Source organism: Vitis vinifera, chromosome 7 (assembly GCF_030704535.1).
Source record: "Vitis vinifera cultivar Pinot Noir 40024 chromosome 7, ASM3070453v1".
In the NCBI taxonomy this organism is placed as follows: Eukaryota; Viridiplantae; Streptophyta; class Magnoliopsida; order Vitales; family Vitaceae; genus Vitis; species Vitis vinifera.
This window is the reverse complement of record NC_081811.1, coordinates 20344672-20363714: the sequence shown is the minus strand read 5'-3', so window position 1 is coordinate 20363714 and position 19043 is coordinate 20344672. Positions and strand designations below refer to the sequence as shown.

Here is a 19043-nt window from a genome sequence, read left to right as displayed (position 1 = left end):
CAAAACCTTTTTTCTACAAAACCAATATAACAAAGTGTTTAAAAATCAAGAACTTTTGTATAAACATTTTAGAACTAAAAATGACGGGATAAAAACAGGGTATATGGCATATCACGACCCTGAATTTTTCTTTGTTATATATCTAGCTTATGTAAATATGTCTGTTGTAAATAAAGAAAATTTTGATTTAGTACCGCAACTTATGGATCAGGGAATTTTAAAAAAATGTTTTTATGAACCATATATCTCAAATCCCTGAAAATTTCCCAGAAAAATTGAAAGATATTTTAACTTATCTTTTTAAAGCCGAAAAATATATAGATATTTCTTTTGAAACCATTCCACCTTTATTTCAACCCGATGGATCAGTAGTACCAGCCTATCATCATGTATATATAAAACATAATAAAGAACCACTCATCCCTCAACAAGAACCAGAATGGGAAATGACCCGTTCAGATGAATTTCCAGAATTTTTTACTCGCTTTAGAGCTTTTCAAATCTATGATCTTAGACCAACTCGGAATAAATTATTTCATCTCATTGGCGAAACAAAAACCATGTCTATATGGAGAGTAAAACCTTTAGAACAAATCATTGTTCCAAACCCTTTTATTACTTCTGAAGAACAGGATTTTATAACCGAACTCAGTGTAGATATACCAGAACCATCTTCCTACCTCAGCGATGACGCATTATTTTGGGACAACCTGGACGATGAAAGTTATCATAATCTACAAAATGCAATGGAAGGATGATGTCAGCAATGACGACAATGAAGCAGTAAATGCGTCTTCAACTACAAAAATTAAATATGGCAGTACAAGTTCAGAAGCAGTAAAGACATCCACAAGCCACGTATTATGCATGCAATAAAAAGAGAAGAAAAGGACAACAAGAGAAAGAGAAAAGAAGGAAGAGAAGAACGGATGAATAAAAGTCACAAGTCTCAAAAGTCTTTGTATTTATTACTAAACCTCTGAACAACGTAAATATTCTTCCTACCATCCAACCACTTGAAATTAATTCTCACCTGTATTCTCACCTGTCACTTGTAAATGCTTTGCCTATAAATTAGTGGTAGTAAAAGAGAAAGTGTGCCCGAGAAAGTGTGTGCAATAGTGTGCAAAGTTGTCTGTAAAAAGAAGCTCCATCATCTTCAGCTTTGTAAATTCATCAGCAATCAATAAGAAAGTAAGAATTTTCTGTTAAAATTTTTTGCCTTCATTTAAATTTCTGTATTATGTATTTTTCTTACCCCTAGGGGGTAAAAAGGGGTAAAAAGGTAAAGTAGGGAAATGAAAATTATTTGAATTATTTTTAAGTTTTCTTTACTAGTTAATATATGTAATATACATGGATCCTTTTTATATAATGTTCCCATCAACATAAAAAAAAAAAAAAAAAAAAAAAAAAAAAAAAAAATCGGTTTATTTAGAAAATTTTGGGTGTAAAATCATGTTTTAAAACTAGAGTCTTTAGTCTTAACCCTTGACCTCAAACCCGTTTTTGCCAGAAAATTGGCGTTTTAGGGAGACTATGTCTGGTCAGAAGGGGGGTATTACCTTGACACGAAGTGATGTTTTAAAAAATTTTGAATTTTACTACTTGAATTTTCGAGATATCCGATTTCAAAAACTTAAATTTTATACATTTAAGATTTCAAAACTTAATTTTATACGTTCAAAAACTTTCACTATAAGCACAGAACCCTTTTGTTATTTTAATAAGTCTTTGTAAAATTTTATATTATTTTAATACTAGTAATAAATGTGTTCACACTTTAATTCAATAAAAAACTTTAATCAAACCCTCATTGCTAACGGAGATTTAAAGAAACTTTACTAACAAACTGTTGTTGAAACTGGTGATGGGAAAAGCTGGTATCAGAGCCCCTCTCTGTGTATTGCAGTATATTAATTAGGAAAGGAGACTGTAGATTCAAATTAATTTTCAGAGTACCGAACTTTATCTTACCCCATATAAAGTCTGTAGAGCTAAGGTTCTTTTGATAATCATTAAAAGTTCCACTACAATATCTACAAAGTTTTTCTTCTCCTATGTTAGTTATTGCTAAAAGTATACCTCCCCATCCTGTTTGACTAGCATCAGTTTGGACTATTTTATATTCATTTTCTAAGGGTAAATGCAAGGTTGGGAGATGTTTCACAAGTTCTTTTATTTTTTGTATAAGTTTAATATCTTCTTGGTTAAAATATCTCTGCCCTGTGTTTTTTGTTTTACTATAAAGAGGTCCAGCTAATCTACTAAGGTTTTTAATATATGGCCTAGCATAATTTAATAATCCTAAAAAACTTTGAAGGGTTTTTAAATCTTCGAGTTTGTCTTGAAAATTATTTATTTTTTGCACTATATGTTCTTGTAATTTTATTTGTCCATCCTCTAATTCTAATCCTAAAAATTCTATTTGAGTCTTAAATAATTTCAATTTCTTTTTACTTACTATTAATCCATGACTAATTAATTTTTCAAAAATCAATTCTAAATGCTTTATGTGTTCTTGAAGAGTATATGAAAAGACAAGAATATCATCAATATATACAAGAACAAAAGAATATTTTCCAAAAATATTATCCATCATTCGTTGGAATATCTGAGGAGCATTTTTTTAGTCCAAATGGCATTACATTCCATTCATATAATCCACAAGGACATGAAAACGCTGTCCATGGTTTACTATCCTCTTCTAATCTGATTTGCCAAAATCCACTTTTACAGTCTAACTGAGAAAAATATTTACATCCTTGAATAGAATTAATTAAAGAATCTTTGTTTGGAATTTTATAGGCATCATCATATGTATTATCATTCAATCTTTTATAATTAATAACCATCCTAGCTTTTCCTCGTTTTTCTTCATTATGGTTCCTAACTAAAAAGGCTGAGGATCTATGGGGACTGAAACTTGGTTTTATGAGGTTATTTTGTAACAGTTCTTCTATTTGAATTTTGAATTCCTTTGTATCTATAAGATTGCATGCTATATCTGCAGTTTTTATTGTTAAATCTGGGTTTTTAATTGGTATTTTACAGGTTGTCTTATTTTTATTCCAATGTTTTTGTGGGTCTTCTTCTATAATTCCTATTTTTTCTGCTTCTAATATAAGGGTTTTTAATCTATTTGCATTTCTTAATTGTTCTGAGTAGTCATTAATTATGCTATCCTTTTGCGCCTCCACTTTGCTAATTTGATGAGATGTTACATTATGATTTTTATTTAATACATTTTCTATGTTTGTATAAACAATTGTTGTGGTTTTAGGATGAAAACTAACTTGGTTATTTTGTATTGTTATCCCTCCTTGTAAAGAATGTACAAAATTTAAACCTAAAATAAAAGGATATAAACTTATAATAGGTACAAGATAAGTTTGAGGTAATACTAAGGTTATGTTATTAATTAGGATTGGTACGTTTGAAATATACTTGGTTAGTATTAGTTTTTGTTGATTGTATTGGATTAATTCTACTGGTTGAACTAATGTTTGCTGATCTTCTTGAGGTACTAAGGTTTCAAATAAAAGGTTTTTACTGGCTCCAGTATCTAACATTGCGTCTACCTTTAATTCTATGGTTTTTAATTTAATTGTTGTTGGAAAAATAATAGATTTAACTTTATTTGCCATATTTACTTGTTCTATTGTTTGTATGGTTATTTTTTCAGGATTCATTGGTTCTTTTACAGGACTTTTTGGTTCTTCTGTGTGTTCTTCTGTGTCCTTAGTTTTTGAACTACTATCTTCTTCTGCTTTTGAAAATTTTCCTTTGATTATTATTTGTAAATCTTTCCATATATTATAAGGTTTTATTTTACTTTCTAAAGGTTGTACAAGGTTTTCTAAATTTAAAGGGGTTCTCTTAGCTTGATTTTCCTCTTTTTCAATAATCATACAAATTTCTTCTTTTTCATTTTCACTATCTTCTACACTATATACACTTGAATTTTCACTTTCAAAGTCTAATTCACTGATAAGTTCTTCTTCTTCACTATCTAGCTGATACTCATTTATTAGGTTTATTTTTACTTGGGTTTTTCTATTTCGTTCATTTAATGGTTTTTTAAGTTCAGGACATTCAGGTCTTATATGGCCTTCCTGACCACACAAATAACATTTACACTGTCTTTTTCTTTCTGAGGTTCTTTTTCTTTTTATCCAAAACTTTCCAGGTTTTTTATACCTTGTATGATATGGTCGTTTTTTATAAAAGGTTCTTGACTTTCTTCTTAAAAATTTATTATATCTCTTAGGTTTTCTAAACTTATATTCTCTGCATCCTATATCTAGATTTTCTCCTATATGTAATTTTCTACAAAGTTGTTGATTTATGTCTTGTTTCTTTATCTAACTTCTTTCTCCTATGCTTACACATTCTCTTTCTAACCAATTTTTTACAAATTCTATTCTAGCACCTATATAAGGAGAGTTTTTATACTCGGAGGTTGTAAATTCATTCCATAATCTAAGTCCTACGGGTCCTTGTATTTTTAATATATATTTATTTAAATATTCAGGGGTTCTGTCTACTCTAGCAAGGATTGCATATTTCCTAAATTTTTGTTCATATTCTCTTATATATGAAAGGTTACATAATTTCAATTGTTCTAACTTATGAAGGTATATTGCAGGTTCCTTTACATCTTCTTGTGTTGTTCCTAAAAAATAAAGTTTTATTAGATTTATAAATACAGATATGCTAAAATTATTTCTAACTTCTTGAAAATAACTGCTGTTTTCTTGTTCCATGTTTCTAAAAAATTGTAGTACAGTTCCTCTAAGGGTGCTTTTACAAAATTCATAAATTTCTTGTTGATTTTCAAAGGATACTACCACACCTGCTGAATTTAAAGATTGCTCCCAATTTTCTATGGTTTTTCTAAGATCTTGTGCACTATCTATATCTAATATTGTTCCATATTCGTATATTGGTTGCAAAGAACTAGAAGGTTCTGTTTTAGTTTTCCATTGAGGTCCTTTTGGCTTGCTATACGGCTTATTATATTTTACTATTTCACTTTTTACATTTACAGTTTCTTTTTCTTCATTTATTGTATTTATTGATTCGTTTGAGATTATTTCTATGTTTTCGTTAACTTTTGATATATTTCATTAAAAAAATTACCTATTAAAAAGATAATTGATATATTTCAAAATTTGAAATATAATAACAACAAAATTTAAACTTGATCAGATGTGAGAAATAGTGAAAGTTATTTTTCCAATTAAAAATTGGATTATCTCATTTCATCTAATGTTTCTTTTATAATATTATCCATAATGGAAAAAAATTATTTTCTTAAAATTAAAATATGTCACTCCTTTAAAAGATTAATTAAATTTATCTAAAATTATATATATACATGATTTTATTTAAATTATAGCTATGAGTATTCCTTTTCCTTTTTCTATGGAATTTTATACAACATTGTTAGCTTTAGCCTAGATGGAGTGAAATGATTTAACCTGCTATCATGATTTTATATTTATATTATCATACAAAAATCCATGGGAAAAAAATAATAAGTGGTATAAATACTAAATATAAATATCAATATTTAATCTTAAGAAAGTTTGAAGAATAAAAAATAAAAGGCAACTACCCTCACAACAACCCCCTCGTGCCTTGACAAAAAAGATTATAATTTTTATTTTTTATGGATTTTCCAAATAGATTGACACTTATTAATTAATCTAAAATTTCCAATCACATAGGTACACAAGCAATATATTTGGAAAGCCACACATATAAAGCCCCTAGGAGACTTTGCAAATATAAAAATAGTGAGGTCATAAAGTACTAATGAGCTAAAATCCACTAACTATGAAGAAACAAGTACACAAATTTACTTTATTGTCGTTAGTCCATGAGACTTACATTATCAATACTGACACCTACTCTTAGAAATGTGATGTAGCATCCTAGTGCTCCTTAATGAACTCCTCGATATCTTAAAAAGATGTGATCCTCTACCACAAATTCAATAAATGATGATGAAATAGTTTGAGAGTATGAAGTTAAAAGCAAAGAGTAAGGACGCAAAAGGTAGGCACTTAAAGACCAAAATTGCTAGATATTAGGCATGTATATACAAGCTGAACCTAGTGGACTAGATGAAATTTGGAACCCAAATCCCAATCAAATTAAATTTAGAAAGACCCTTAAAACTAGGGAGATTTGATCTTGAGTACTAGAGCCCCATTCTAGGATGCTTAAGCGCTCTGCCAAAATTTCCTTTTTCAACTATTTTTTGGTGCCCAAATTTCTATTTCCATTTTTTATTCTAAATATCTCAATTAAATTCTTTTTTAAATTAATTTTATTTTAACACGCGCAGCTTTCCCTTTTTATCCAATCTATACACTTTCAATGCAATTAACTTTTTATTAACTTAGTCATACCTAGTTGCCCAGAGTTGATTATACACAATAAAAAATTAAATCTGATCAGGAGCAGTGATTCCAAATTTCTTTTTTCTTCCTAATAAATAAACACCTAATTATACACAGGAGCAGTGATGTGGCATGGCAAAAGCGGCTCTCCTTGTAATCTGATCAGGAAGTTAGATATGACTGATTTTGAAACTAATTGGTTAGTCTATAATGAAATACCCGTCTCCATAACACACCTCACTGCACATATGAATATTAATGACCATCTAAACTTGAAATTACAAGCAGTCCACAGTCCATTGTCCATTTCATATACACACATACTTCAAAGTCGATACATGTCTCCCTCAAATCAAGAAAATGTCTGAGAAAAGGCCAAATTTTGGACTGGATGAAGGAATGAAGAAAAAGTTGAAGTTGGATGGATCTGCAAGTGGAACACTTGCTAATCAAGAAACCTTGAAGCCTTCAAGGGGAAAAGGAAAAAGAAAAAGAAATCAAGGTAGGTACCTTTGGCATTTACAAGAAACCCAAGTTTAGGGTTTTTCTTTTTCAAGATTTCATTTGATATCTTTCCTCTCTCTCTCTCGTCCTCTGCATGGTTGCCAAGAAATGGTGGAAAATCAGAAAATCGTTTCCACCATTCAACAAAGCTTGGCAGACTATACTGAAGTAAAAAATCCTTCACATATATAGCTTATCAGGCATATGATCCACTTGCGATTGATTAGCTTTTGAGTCTAAAAGAATTTCTCTCCAGTCTTATTCTCCAAAATATTTCTAAGGCTCCTTTTACCAATACTGGTAAAAATCAAGAATGGTATAAACACAATGATCATGATGTTGCATGGCAAAAGTTTGCCAAGAAACCCAAGAAACTTTGAAAGTTTTAGAATAGTGGGGACTGAGAAAAGTGAAGATAAAGCCATCTCTTCTAGTTGACATTTTTCTTCCTTCTGTCTCATCATCCAAACCCAGGGTATTTGCATGTATGATCTTTTATACGTAGAATCTCATCTCATCAAGCTGAATACTTTTATACAATTCTAAAGTTTATTGTTGATTCACATCTGCAAGGGCAGCTGATGAAGACAGCTTAAAGGAACAAATGTGGGAAAGATCCAGGTAAGATTATCCTTGATATACAAGCATGGTTGCCAAGAAATGGTTAAAATAAAGAATCATTCATTGTACACTATGTACAAGAGTTGGAAATTTTGATTCCTAGCTAGGTTCTTTCAACAACCAAACAGTGGGAGAATTTCTCTGATCTTGTGGAATCACATTTTATGATCATAGTCAATAAATTTCATACATTTTTCATGGTCACAAAATTCTACTGATGCAGTTCATCTTCCTTGTTACCATGTTGCAGCAGCAAAGATCAGACTCCAACCCAGAGTCGATCTGGATCAATTCATACAACCCTCCTCTACAGGAAGAGATTAACCTACGAAGATGTCCTCACCGGCAGGCTTACGATTCCACCGGAATCTGCAAGAATCGTTTTACCAAAGTGACCTAAACGGAAATATGACAGGATCATGGTGGTTCCATTTAAGGACAATAAGGGAGCGATCTGGGAGATGGAGGCTACACACCAAGGGCTTTCATTGAACTGGGACAAATTTGTGGAGGAACATGGATTGCAACCCAACGATGCGATTTCCTTCTACGATGATGACCCCAGTTCTGATTACTACAACATAAACTATGAAAAAAATGGGGATGTTTTCATGGGTTAAGTGCATTCAGAATCCAGGTGATTGATCTTAATTTGCTTTTGGTATTGGGGCTTCCCAAGTGGTATCTCTCTTGATTCTTTCATTCGTAGCATTCGATTCCATCAATTGTAAGTTCATAGCCTAATATTGTTTATATATGTTTCTTGGTTGTGGAAAGTGATAAAGTTCTTGGAAGTATTTTCTCCAATTTTTCAGTTATTATCGTACATATTTACACTATTAAAACCAAGATCCTTGTGACTGACATGATATAAAAATAATTTTCTATTTTTAATGAAAAAATATTTTATTCTTAATTTGAACATATTCTTGGAAAAGTGTATCGGAGATCAAATGTACTCCTTTTAATATCATTGATTAATAAAAATCTTAATTTCTTTAGTATTGCATGTAACCAAATTAAACCGAAGTAAAAAAAGTTAATTATCATTTAGTAAATTAACTTAATAATTTAAAGTGACTTAATAACTTAATTTAAGTTATTAAGTATATTTGATAAAATAACTTAATGATATGATTTAAAGTAAAAAAATAACTTTAAATAATAAATAAGAATAATTTATTTATTTTTAAATCTACATCTTCATTTTATATTTGTATCTTTATTTATCCTAATTATTTTAACTAATATGATGATTTAAACTATGTTTTAAGTTAATTTAATAAAATAAAAATTAAGTAATAAGTTTTAAGTTAACAACTTAAGTATAATTTTATTTAAAATCAATTTAAATCATTAAGCAATAAGTATTAAGTTTTACCAAATAATCCTGCTGTTTATTTTTTTAAGCTATTACTAAAAGTAATTTGGTTTTAAACTTCACATGAATTTTTAAAACTTTTACTTGACTCTTCACTTATTTTCTAATGTTTTTAACAAAAAGTCAAAACAATTAGCAGTTTTCGGAATAAAAAAATTAATTTTATAAAGCCCTTGAAAACCCTCTCTAATCATCAATTCAATCATCTCTCATCACCAAGTTTTAATCCCTTGATTCCAAACCCACCATGAGCACCGCTACGAAACCTAAACGCTCTCTTAATTCCAAACCCACCATGAGCACCACCACCAAACCTAAACGCTCTTCATCTCATTCTCCATTTTCTCCAAAATCCTCTACGCCTCCTCCCCGATCTGGATCAAGTCATACAACCCTCCTCTACAAGAAGAGGTTAACCTACGATGATGTCCTCACCGGCAAGCTTACGATTCCGACAGAATCTGCAGGAGTCTTTTTACTAAAGAGACGTGGAGGGAAACATGACAGGATAATGGTACCATTTATGGACAGTAAGGGAGAGCTCTGGGAGATGGAGACTACGTACCAAGGGCTTTCATTGAACTGGGACAAATTTGTGAAGGATCACAGACTGAAACGCAACGATATGATTTTTTTCCGCAATGACGACCCCAGTTCTGAGTACTACAACATTCACTATAAAAGGAATGGGAATGTTCACGTCAGTGAAGTGCATTCAGAATCCAAGTGATTAATTTTCTTGATTTGCTTTCTGTATTAGGGCTTTTCTTTCAGTCATTGCTTTCTGCATAAACGCGCTTATCTAGTGGGGATAGTTGGTTGGCATGAAAGTAGGATCCAAAGAAATTAATTTTTGAACTTTTCATACTTTAATGCCAGTTGAGGGTTTGAGATATTATATCATGGAATTGAGCGCATGTGAACATGTTACCCTTCTTTATGTCAAAACAATTAGAAAACCCCAGAGAAACCGAGAACTCACTTGCCGTTTATTATCCTATGCATCCATTTATATACAGAAGTATATGCTATACACGGAGTCTAACTGATTCCTAATATTCAGCATCTATACATGGTAAGTCAATCTGTACAGCTAATATTGATAGAGTCCTAAATTATATAACTTCCTAAATTGTATACAGTGACATTAACATCCCCACTCAAATTGATGCTGGTAAGTCAATCAACAACAATTTGTCAACAAGAAATTGATGTCGTTGTCGAGTCAAAGCTTTGGTGAAGACATCAGCCACTTGGATATCAGAAAAGATGTGAGGAAGAGATATCACCCAACTTTCCAAGGTATCTCGAATAGAATGACAATCAACCTCAATGTGCTTGGTGTGTTCATGGAAAATGGGATTTGTGGCAATCTGAATAGCACTAGTGTTATCAGCATGAAGAGGGCTTGAAGTAGTCTAAGGGAAACCCAAGCTCCTCAAGAAGACCACGTAGCCATACAATTTCAGAACAAGCAATAGACATGGCATGATACTCGGCCTCAGTAGAGGATTTAGAAACACGATCTCGTTTCTTACATCTCCAAGAAATTAAGGCATCACCTAAAAACATACACCAACCCGTAGTAGATCAACGTGTATTTGGACACCCATCCCAATCAGCATCACTATAGGCAACAAGTTGAAGAGAGGAGCCGATAGGAAAGAACAACCCACGAGTAGGTGAACCTCGAAGATAGCGGATGATGCATTGAACTGCAGCAAGATGGAGATGCCGAGGAGAAGACATAAACTGACTGACCTAATGAACAACATACGAGATATCAGGTCGAGTAGTGGTCAAGTAGATAAGACTCCTAACCAGGCGCCGATAGAGAGTAGGATCATCCAGAAGGTCCTCTTCATCTTTCCTGTATTTGACATTTACCTCCATAGGAGTATCAATAGAGAAAGTGTTCTCCAAACCATCCAAAGCGATAAGATCTTGAATATACTTATGTTGGTTCACGAAAATACCACTAGCTCGATGATGAACTTCCAATCCTAAGAAGTATGTGAACTGTCCAAGATCTTTCATATGGAAAGTTGTATGTAACAACCGCTGAAGGTTAGTAATCAAACCACAGTCAGTGCCAGTAATGATAATATCATCCACATAAACCAAGAGAATGAGTATACCCAACGCAGACATGTGGAAGAAAATGAAAGAATCATACTGACTTTGGGTAAAATTGAAGGAAAGAATTGTACTACGAAACTTCTCAAACCAATCCTGAGGCGCCTACTTGAGCCCATACAAAGAACGTTTTAGCTTACAAACATCATTAGGAGAAGAATTAGTCATACCAGAGGAAAGCTTCATGTAAATCTCTTCTTAGAGATCACCATGAAGAAAAGTATTCTTCGCATCCATCTGATGCAGTCCATCCATGTGAAGTGGTAATAGCTAAGATGGTTCGAACTGTGGTCATTTTGGCAATAGGAGCAAATGTCTCCTCATAATCAACCTCATATTCCTGTTTGTTATCCAGAGCTACGAGGCGAGCTTTGTACCGGTCCAAAGAGCCATCAAAATGAAGTTTTACAGAGAAAACCCATTTACTCCTAATAGGTTTTACTGTAGGAGGACAAGGAACAATATCCCAAGTATGATTCTCCTCAAGTGCTTGAAGTTTTGTTTGCTTTGCATTTTGCCAACACTCATGTTCCATGGCCTGTTTGTAGCAAGAAGGAATATAAATAGTGCATAATGTAGCAACAAGAGAGACAAGAGAGAATAATCCATACCAATCAGGGGGTCGAGAAATTAAGACGAGTAGACCGACGAAGAGTAGTGGAACCAGGAGCAAGATCAACCGTCGGTTCAAGATTGGAATAGGGCATAGAGGAAGTGGAACCTGACTCATGTCGACTACGTCTTTCATACACAAAACCAGGTTTGAACCTTTCCACAATTGTTAGGGTTTCAAAAAAACTAGGCAGAAGAGATATAGATGCAAATGGCAGCTTAACATGAGAATCACATTTCAAGAAACTCGTATACGACAAGCATGGGGATCATAACAAACATAACCCTTGTGAGGGATAGCATAACCAAGAAAAGCACACTTAACAGACTGAGCAGTAAGTTTATGTCCTTCATGAGTAGGAAGATGCACAAAACAAACACAACCAAATGTACGAAGATTAGAATATAAAAGATAATGACCGAACAACTTAGAGAAAGGAAAAACATGATTTAACATAGGAGAGGGTAAGCGATTGATCAAATGAACTGCAGTAGAAAGTGTTTCACACTAAAAACGAGGAGGAATAGATGAGTCAAGTAAAAAAGTTCTTACCACAACAAGAAGGTGGCGATTTTTCCTCTCAACAACACTTTTTTGCTATGGTGTTGAAGGACATGAACGCTGAGAGATGATCCATTTGCTTTGAAGAAAGTCATGAAACTCATTAGACATGCATTTGCCGCCAGAATCAAAGTGCAAGACCTTGATGCTAGCAGAGAATTAAGTCTCACTAAGTGCAAGAAAGCACTTAAAGACTAAAAAAACTTCAGCCTTAGCCAGGAGGAAGTAAACCTAAGTAAAGTGACTAAAGTCATCAATGAAATTAACAAAGTACTTGTACTGTGCATGAGAAACAATAGGTGTAATCCCCCAAACATCACTATGAACAATATCAAAACATTGTGAGGCACGAGTTGTAGGATGAGGAAAAGGTAGAACTTTACTTTTGCCAAGTTTGCATGACATACAATCGAAAGAAAGATCAAGAGAAGAACATGTTTTATTTCCCAATAATCCAGAATTAAACAAACTACGAAGTACATCAGAGTTGGGGTGGACAAGATGTCTATGTCACATCTTATGTCCAAAACCATCAACATTACATGCAAAGGAAAGTAAAGGAAAACTAGGAATAATAATGGAAGAAGAAACATGAAGAGGAAAGAGTCGTCCCACTTTAGGCCCCTTCGCTATTATTTTCCCTGACACTTGATCTTGCACAACACAACCAGAACAAGAGAAATTGATGTTACAATTATTATCAACCAATTGACCAACAAAAATAAGATTTGTGGAGAGGTCAAGAGACACAAAAACATCAGTGAAGGAATAGGAAAGATCACCAACAGCATTGATAGGTAGATAACTGCCATCAGTAGTGTTAATTTTCAGATTTCCATCATAATTTATGACATTGGAAAGAGAAAGAACATTATTCGTCATATGGTTAGAGGCTCTAGAGTCAAAATACCATGGCTTAGAAGAAACCATATGATTACCTGAGAGCCCAAAAGGAAAAAAAACATAAATGATCATTTGTTGTACCATTTCAGGAGTGAGTGTGTTCGGGTTTGCTAAGGCTGTAGGAGCAGGAATAGGAACAACCGACGAGACAGCAGGCAATGCAGAAGAACTAGAGACACCAATGGAGGCATGATAAGCAATACCCTGCTTCCTTTCAAGCCGAATGAGACAAACAGAGATGATATGACCTTGTTTTTTGCAATAGTTATAGAACTTCTTGGGACAATCCCAAGCAATATGACCAAAATCTTTACAACTAAAGCATTGGACAGCACACATGTCTCAACCCTTATTCCACCCCTGTGCTGCATAAGCCACAGAAACAAGTGCACTAACATTAGCTCGATGTTCCATGGTAGCTTGAGTTACGATACGTTGCTTCTCACGCATAAGTTCACTCAAGCAGCCATCCAAAGATGGTACAAGATGACGATTCATCATATTAGACCGTGCAATTTCAAAGTCGGGGCATAGCTTCATCAAGAATTGATCTCGCTTGCTGGTTGCATGCACTGCTTGGACAGTAGAGAGAACTGCAGCGAGAACATTAGCATAAACAACGTCGAAATAATTAGTCCAAAGAGTTTGAAAACTAGAAAAATATTCCTCAATTGAGAGACTTCCTTGTGTGAAATTAGACATCTCATACTCCAATTGAAAACGCCTAGCAGAGTTGTCTTCATTGTAAACCGTGTGGAGATAATTCCACATAGCAGCAGCAGTTTTATCAGGCCTTAGATTGAGAACAAGGTGAGGTTCAACCGAGCTAAGGATTAGGTCATAACCCAAGCATCCTTAATTTCCCACTTAGACAAAATCTCGGCATCACAAGGTACAAGATTACTCCCATCAATATGAACCCATAATTCTTTTCCTTTAACAAATAATTTAAATTGAAACTCCTAAGCATAATAATTTTTTCCAATAAATCTAATAGGGAACGATTTCAACTTATCTGATGACATGATGCAACCGAGAGACAAGGAAATAACCCACCAGAAAATTGGAACATAAACAGCCATGAACCAGGTCACGATGAACCCGATCAACATTGTTTTTAATGCCAACCATTTGATTGGTAAAAGATTCTTTAATGCCTCAATTTAGAGTGATCTTAAGCACTGGTCATTCAAGGTCGTTCTTGGTCCTGGTAACAAGCCCAAGATCTCATTCACCTCGGTTCAACTGTGAAAAACGTTGTTGTTATAGTGCTTGGCTACTTCAATGACTCTCAGTGTTGGCCTCAACATGATGCGTATCATCAATGAGCCAACAGCTGCCGAGATACACCCCTCAAACGCAGCTACTGAAGGGATCGAAACCCAGAAAAACACCCACAACAATCACCAAAAAAACCACAAATGCACTAATAGGAAGTGTCGAAACCTCCAAGAAGCACGAACTCCACTCAAAAAGCGACGAAACCTCGCTCTGATACCATGTCAAAACACTTAGAAAACCCCACAAAAACCGAGAACTCACCTGTCATTTATTATCCTGTGCATCCATCTATATACAAAAGTATATGTTATACACGGAGTCTAACTGATTCCTGATATTCAGCATCTATACATGGTAAGCCAATCTGTACAGCTAATATTGATAGTCCTAAATTATATAACTTCCTAAATTGTATATAGTAACATTAACACTTTATTTAGCCAAAAGATTACAATTTTAAAATTTTTTTATGGATTTTCCAATTAAATTGATAATTATTAATTAATCTAAGAATTCTAGTCACTCAAGTACACTGGAGAACGAATTTATGTGAATGTAAAAACTATAAGGTCAGATAGTACAAAATTAAAATTCACTAACTATGAAGTTGCCACTCCTTGTGACCAACTTACTGTATTCTCACATTCACAATGGAGTACTTTTGTGTTAATCGATTCCTTAATATTTTAAGAGAATGTGATCCTTTACAACGAAGTCAAAGAATAATTGTGAAATGCTTTGAGAATGTCGGGTTGATTTAGATAAAGATACAACACTGTTTTCAACTCTTTAATAGATTAATTTAAAGAGTAAAATGTGTTCTTTCACCAATGTTTAGAAGAAGGGGAAAGTTATGAAAAAAAAATGAAACCTCTATAAAGATTAGTGCTCCATTTCATATGTCGTATGACATCTTGGTAATTTTGTTAAACCTTAGCACATGTTAGTGTACCTCTCCCTATTTTTTAATACAAGAACACCATTGATAGACTATCCTTGCTAAGAATGCAGACAACTAGAAACCAAAAAATCAATTAATATAAGTTGTTAGTTGTTTTATGCATCAAGAATATGCTACCCTATCATAGAAAAGTTATGTCCTGTTTGACGATGATTTCTTGTTTTTAAACATAGTTTTATGTTAAGAGAACAAAAAAACAGTTTTTTAGAATTTTATAAAAATAAAGGTGTTTGATAAATTGTTTTTAAAAATGGAAAACAAAATTCTTTTGGATTAGTTATTTTTTTTATTTACAATTGAAGTTAAGGTAAGTGCATCTCCATCATGCAATCTCGTCTCTTATTGAAAACCATATAAAGAATTACAGATAGTAGACTCGGAATTTATCCACTATTATATATTCAACAATGATAATATGATGTATTCTTTCATTTTCCTTAGATAATCCTGACATTCTTTTCCTATGTCTCAAAGGCCACAAAAGAATCACTTGCCCCTAAACTTGCTCTCTCATTCTCTCCTTTGAACTTTCTTTATTGGATGCTATTATTCTTCTTCTTGGTAGAAGAGGCTAAAGAACCCTTTGAGTTCCATATGAATACCTTTTTTATCTTTGAGAATCCCTTTATCTATTCCATAGGAATCTAATAAGGTCTTGATGATCAAATAAACCCCTGCGTTCCTTGTCTGGCTTACTTGTCTTTATCACCAAATATTCCTTACAAACTAAAGAGAATATCATAAACCGTGGCAAATAAACATGTATTGTTGTTGCATCACATAATCTAAAGACCCAAATATGAAACAATTTTCTTCTAATCTATCTTATGACACCTTTGATGTGCCTTTTTCTTCTTGTAAGGATTGTTCAAAAAAGAATTACTAGCTCTAATTAAGTCCGTCAACACTCCATTTGGTGGTTACTTTAAGCTAAGCAAGAAGTCTTGTTCTACTGTAGATGATGAAAGGAAGAAGATAGGAAGCATTCCCTATTCTTCAACTATATATAGGGGGCTTGATGTATGCAATAGTATGCACAAGGTCAAATATTGCTCATTAGTAGGGATTGTGAGCGAGTTTGTAGAGACTCTTGCAAACTTCTTCAAATCCAACAAGAAGAAAAGGTTCCTCTCCTATTTATGGCTCATTGTATTTGGTAAAATCCCTACATTATTGTTGAAGTAGTTGCTTTCATCTCAAGATTATATATTTCCACTAGTTCTCGAAGGAGAGGCTAAGTGAGATTTTGTATTGCTATTTTATTTCTTGGAAATTAAGAAAACTTGATAGTAGTTTCTTACCTTCTATGGGAGGGTTTTTCCACTTTTAAATTTAGTGTTCCTTGTGTTGATTTAAAATTTATTTTTTAAATAGACTCTTGTAGAAAATGGTCTTTAGTTTCCACTTTAAATAGAACATTTTTTTTATTGGGAAAAGTGGATTTTGATTCACTAATATGAAAATATTTGAAAAAAAAATCTTAAATTTTTAAATCAATATTGTTTTCATCTATTTAAAAAATAATTTGAAATATATGCATTTTTTAATGAGTCATCTAATTTTTCTTTAAAATACTCATTTTACTTGTGATCATGTTATCAACATTAATTGATAAGTAGACTTTTACATGTAAATGTAAAATGGATATTTTAGGAAATAATTAGATGACTCATTAAAAATATATGTATTTCAAATAATTTTTAAATAAATAAAAATAATACTAATTTAAAAAAATTTAAATTTTTTTCATATATTTTCATATTAATCAGTCAAAACTCACTTTTCCCTTGAAATATTACGACATCATTGGTTTACCATCATCTCATACTAATTCAATACTTTTTTTTTGTCATAAATATTAGAATAGATGGTCTCAAACCCTAATCTAATGTATCATAATTGGTGTATCATTGGTTAAAAGAAAGAAGAAGGAAAAAAAAAAAAAGATGTGTGAAGATATATGATTTTCCCACTTTATTGATATTTTAAAAAAAAAAAAAAAAAACTATTCTAAGGGTTTGACTCTGAGGATTTCTACCCATGAGTGCAGAAGCATTTTTCCTAAGTAGTTGACTCATCACCATGTTCTACTTAACTTGATGTGCGCATATTAAGGTGCCAACATCCATGCAGATATAATACACATTCATGTGCTGATTCATATTATGCAATAAAGATTTTAAATCTAAATAACCCTAGAGACCTTTTCATTTGCATTATTGAATCAATATAGGATATCTGACATACTTCTTAATTTTGGTTCAGTCTGAATCTTGAAAAGTGGAAAAACCAAAAGAAAACTAAAAATAAAAATAGATTAACTTTACTAAAATTTTCTCACATGCTTAAATTTATTTTTCAATCTTTTAATCTCATATCAAGAGTGAGTGAAGGATTTAAAATTTTATTTCTTTAAATAATTTTTCTTATATTTGACTGATACCCTACTTTTCATGATAAACAAAGTAATATATTTGTGGTTTTTTTTTTTTTTTTTATTTCTTATAGAGTTTATAGAGAGAATTTTGTTTTATGTCCTAACTTGAATTGCCATCGTCTTTCTACTAATTGGATAATTTTTTATTATAAATATTAGAACAGTATGAAAATCAAAGCTAATAATGAGGTTGACAAAATTTAAATTTAGGGATCACTTTTAAAAATATAAAAGAATTACTTATAATATTAAAAAATTATTTGTATATTTTGAAAAAAAAAATATTTAATAAGTAATTCTTTTAAAAACACTTTTAAAGAAAACATTTATACTAAAAACACTTAATTTTAAAATGCATTTGATAATGATTTTAAGAAGTGTTTCTAACCCTTTTGATACTTGAAATAATTTTTTTTTAAATATTAAAAATATTATAAATACTTTTTAAAATCACTATCAAACTGATTTTTAATGTATCATTGATTAAAAAAAATATAGGACTGCCAAAATAACTTCATATATAAAAATGTAATTAAAAATATAATTTCACTTCAAGAAATGACATAACCCAATTTTTTTTTTTCAAAAAAAAAAAAGGTTTAATAATATATGATCAAATACTTGGGGAGCAGAGTGGAACCAAATCCACCCATGAGTGCAAAAGCATGTTGACTAAACTTGATGTGGGCATGTTAGGGTTCCAACATCCATGCAGATATAATACAAATTCACGAACTCCATGTGCTTATTCACATTCTATTATAGCTGGTCAACACATTGGATGAAGGGAAATAAGTTAGACTATTTTTTACGTTATTCATTTGTTTTGTAATAATTATTTTAAATCTAAACATCCTGAGAGACTTTTTTTATTTGCATTGTTAAATCAATACGAGATATTTGACGGATTTGACCGGTGGTGCTCTTTTTTGTTTTCCACTTAATTTTAAATAAAACTTAAAATTAAATAGTAGTAGCATTAAGTATTAAATAGTTTATTTTTATAATATTTTATTTTTATTAAGTATTAAAAAGTAAAGAAAAATTAATATGTTATTTTTTTATTTTAAAAAAATTAAATATTTTAATTTTTCTATTCAACAAATAAATTATAATAAGTTATGAAAAAATAAAAATAAAATAAAAACAACTTAAAATATGAAAATAAATTATTTTCAATGAAAAAGATAAAACGATAAATAGTAAGTAATGTTTATTTTTTTTACTTAATTCTA

General features: G+C 31.7%; 1 protein-coding gene across 1 annotated transcript; it reads left to right on the top strand.

The window, feature by feature from the left end:
- The first annotated feature begins 6552 nt into the window (after positions 1–6552).
- LOC109121889 (uncharacterized) lies at positions 6553–8322 on the top strand. Its single transcript, XM_019217581.2, has 3 exons — positions 6553–6912; positions 7493–7535; positions 7786–8322. Exons 1-3 carry the CDS (start codon positions 6771–6773, stop codon positions 7928–7930), a joined length of 330 nt encoding a protein of 109 aa, XP_019073126.1. The 5' UTR covers positions 6553–6770; the 3' UTR covers positions 7931–8322.
- The last annotated feature ends 10721 nt before the right edge of the window (positions 8323–19043 follow it).

Bases quoted from the DNA above. Each gene is read 5' to 3' on its own strand.
- LOC109121889 (XM_019217581.2), top strand. From the start codon at position 6,771: ATGTCTGAGAAAAGGCCAAATTTTGGACTGGATGAAGGAATGAAGAAA. The intron at 6,913-7,492 runs GTAGGTACCTTT...CTGCAAGGGCAG, and splicing joins AAAAAGAAAAAGAAATCAAG to CTGATGAAGACAGCTTAAAG. The intron at 7,536-7,785 runs GTAAGATTATCC...ACCATGTTGCAG, and splicing joins CAAATGTGGGAAAGATCCAG to CAGCAAAGATCAGACTCCAA.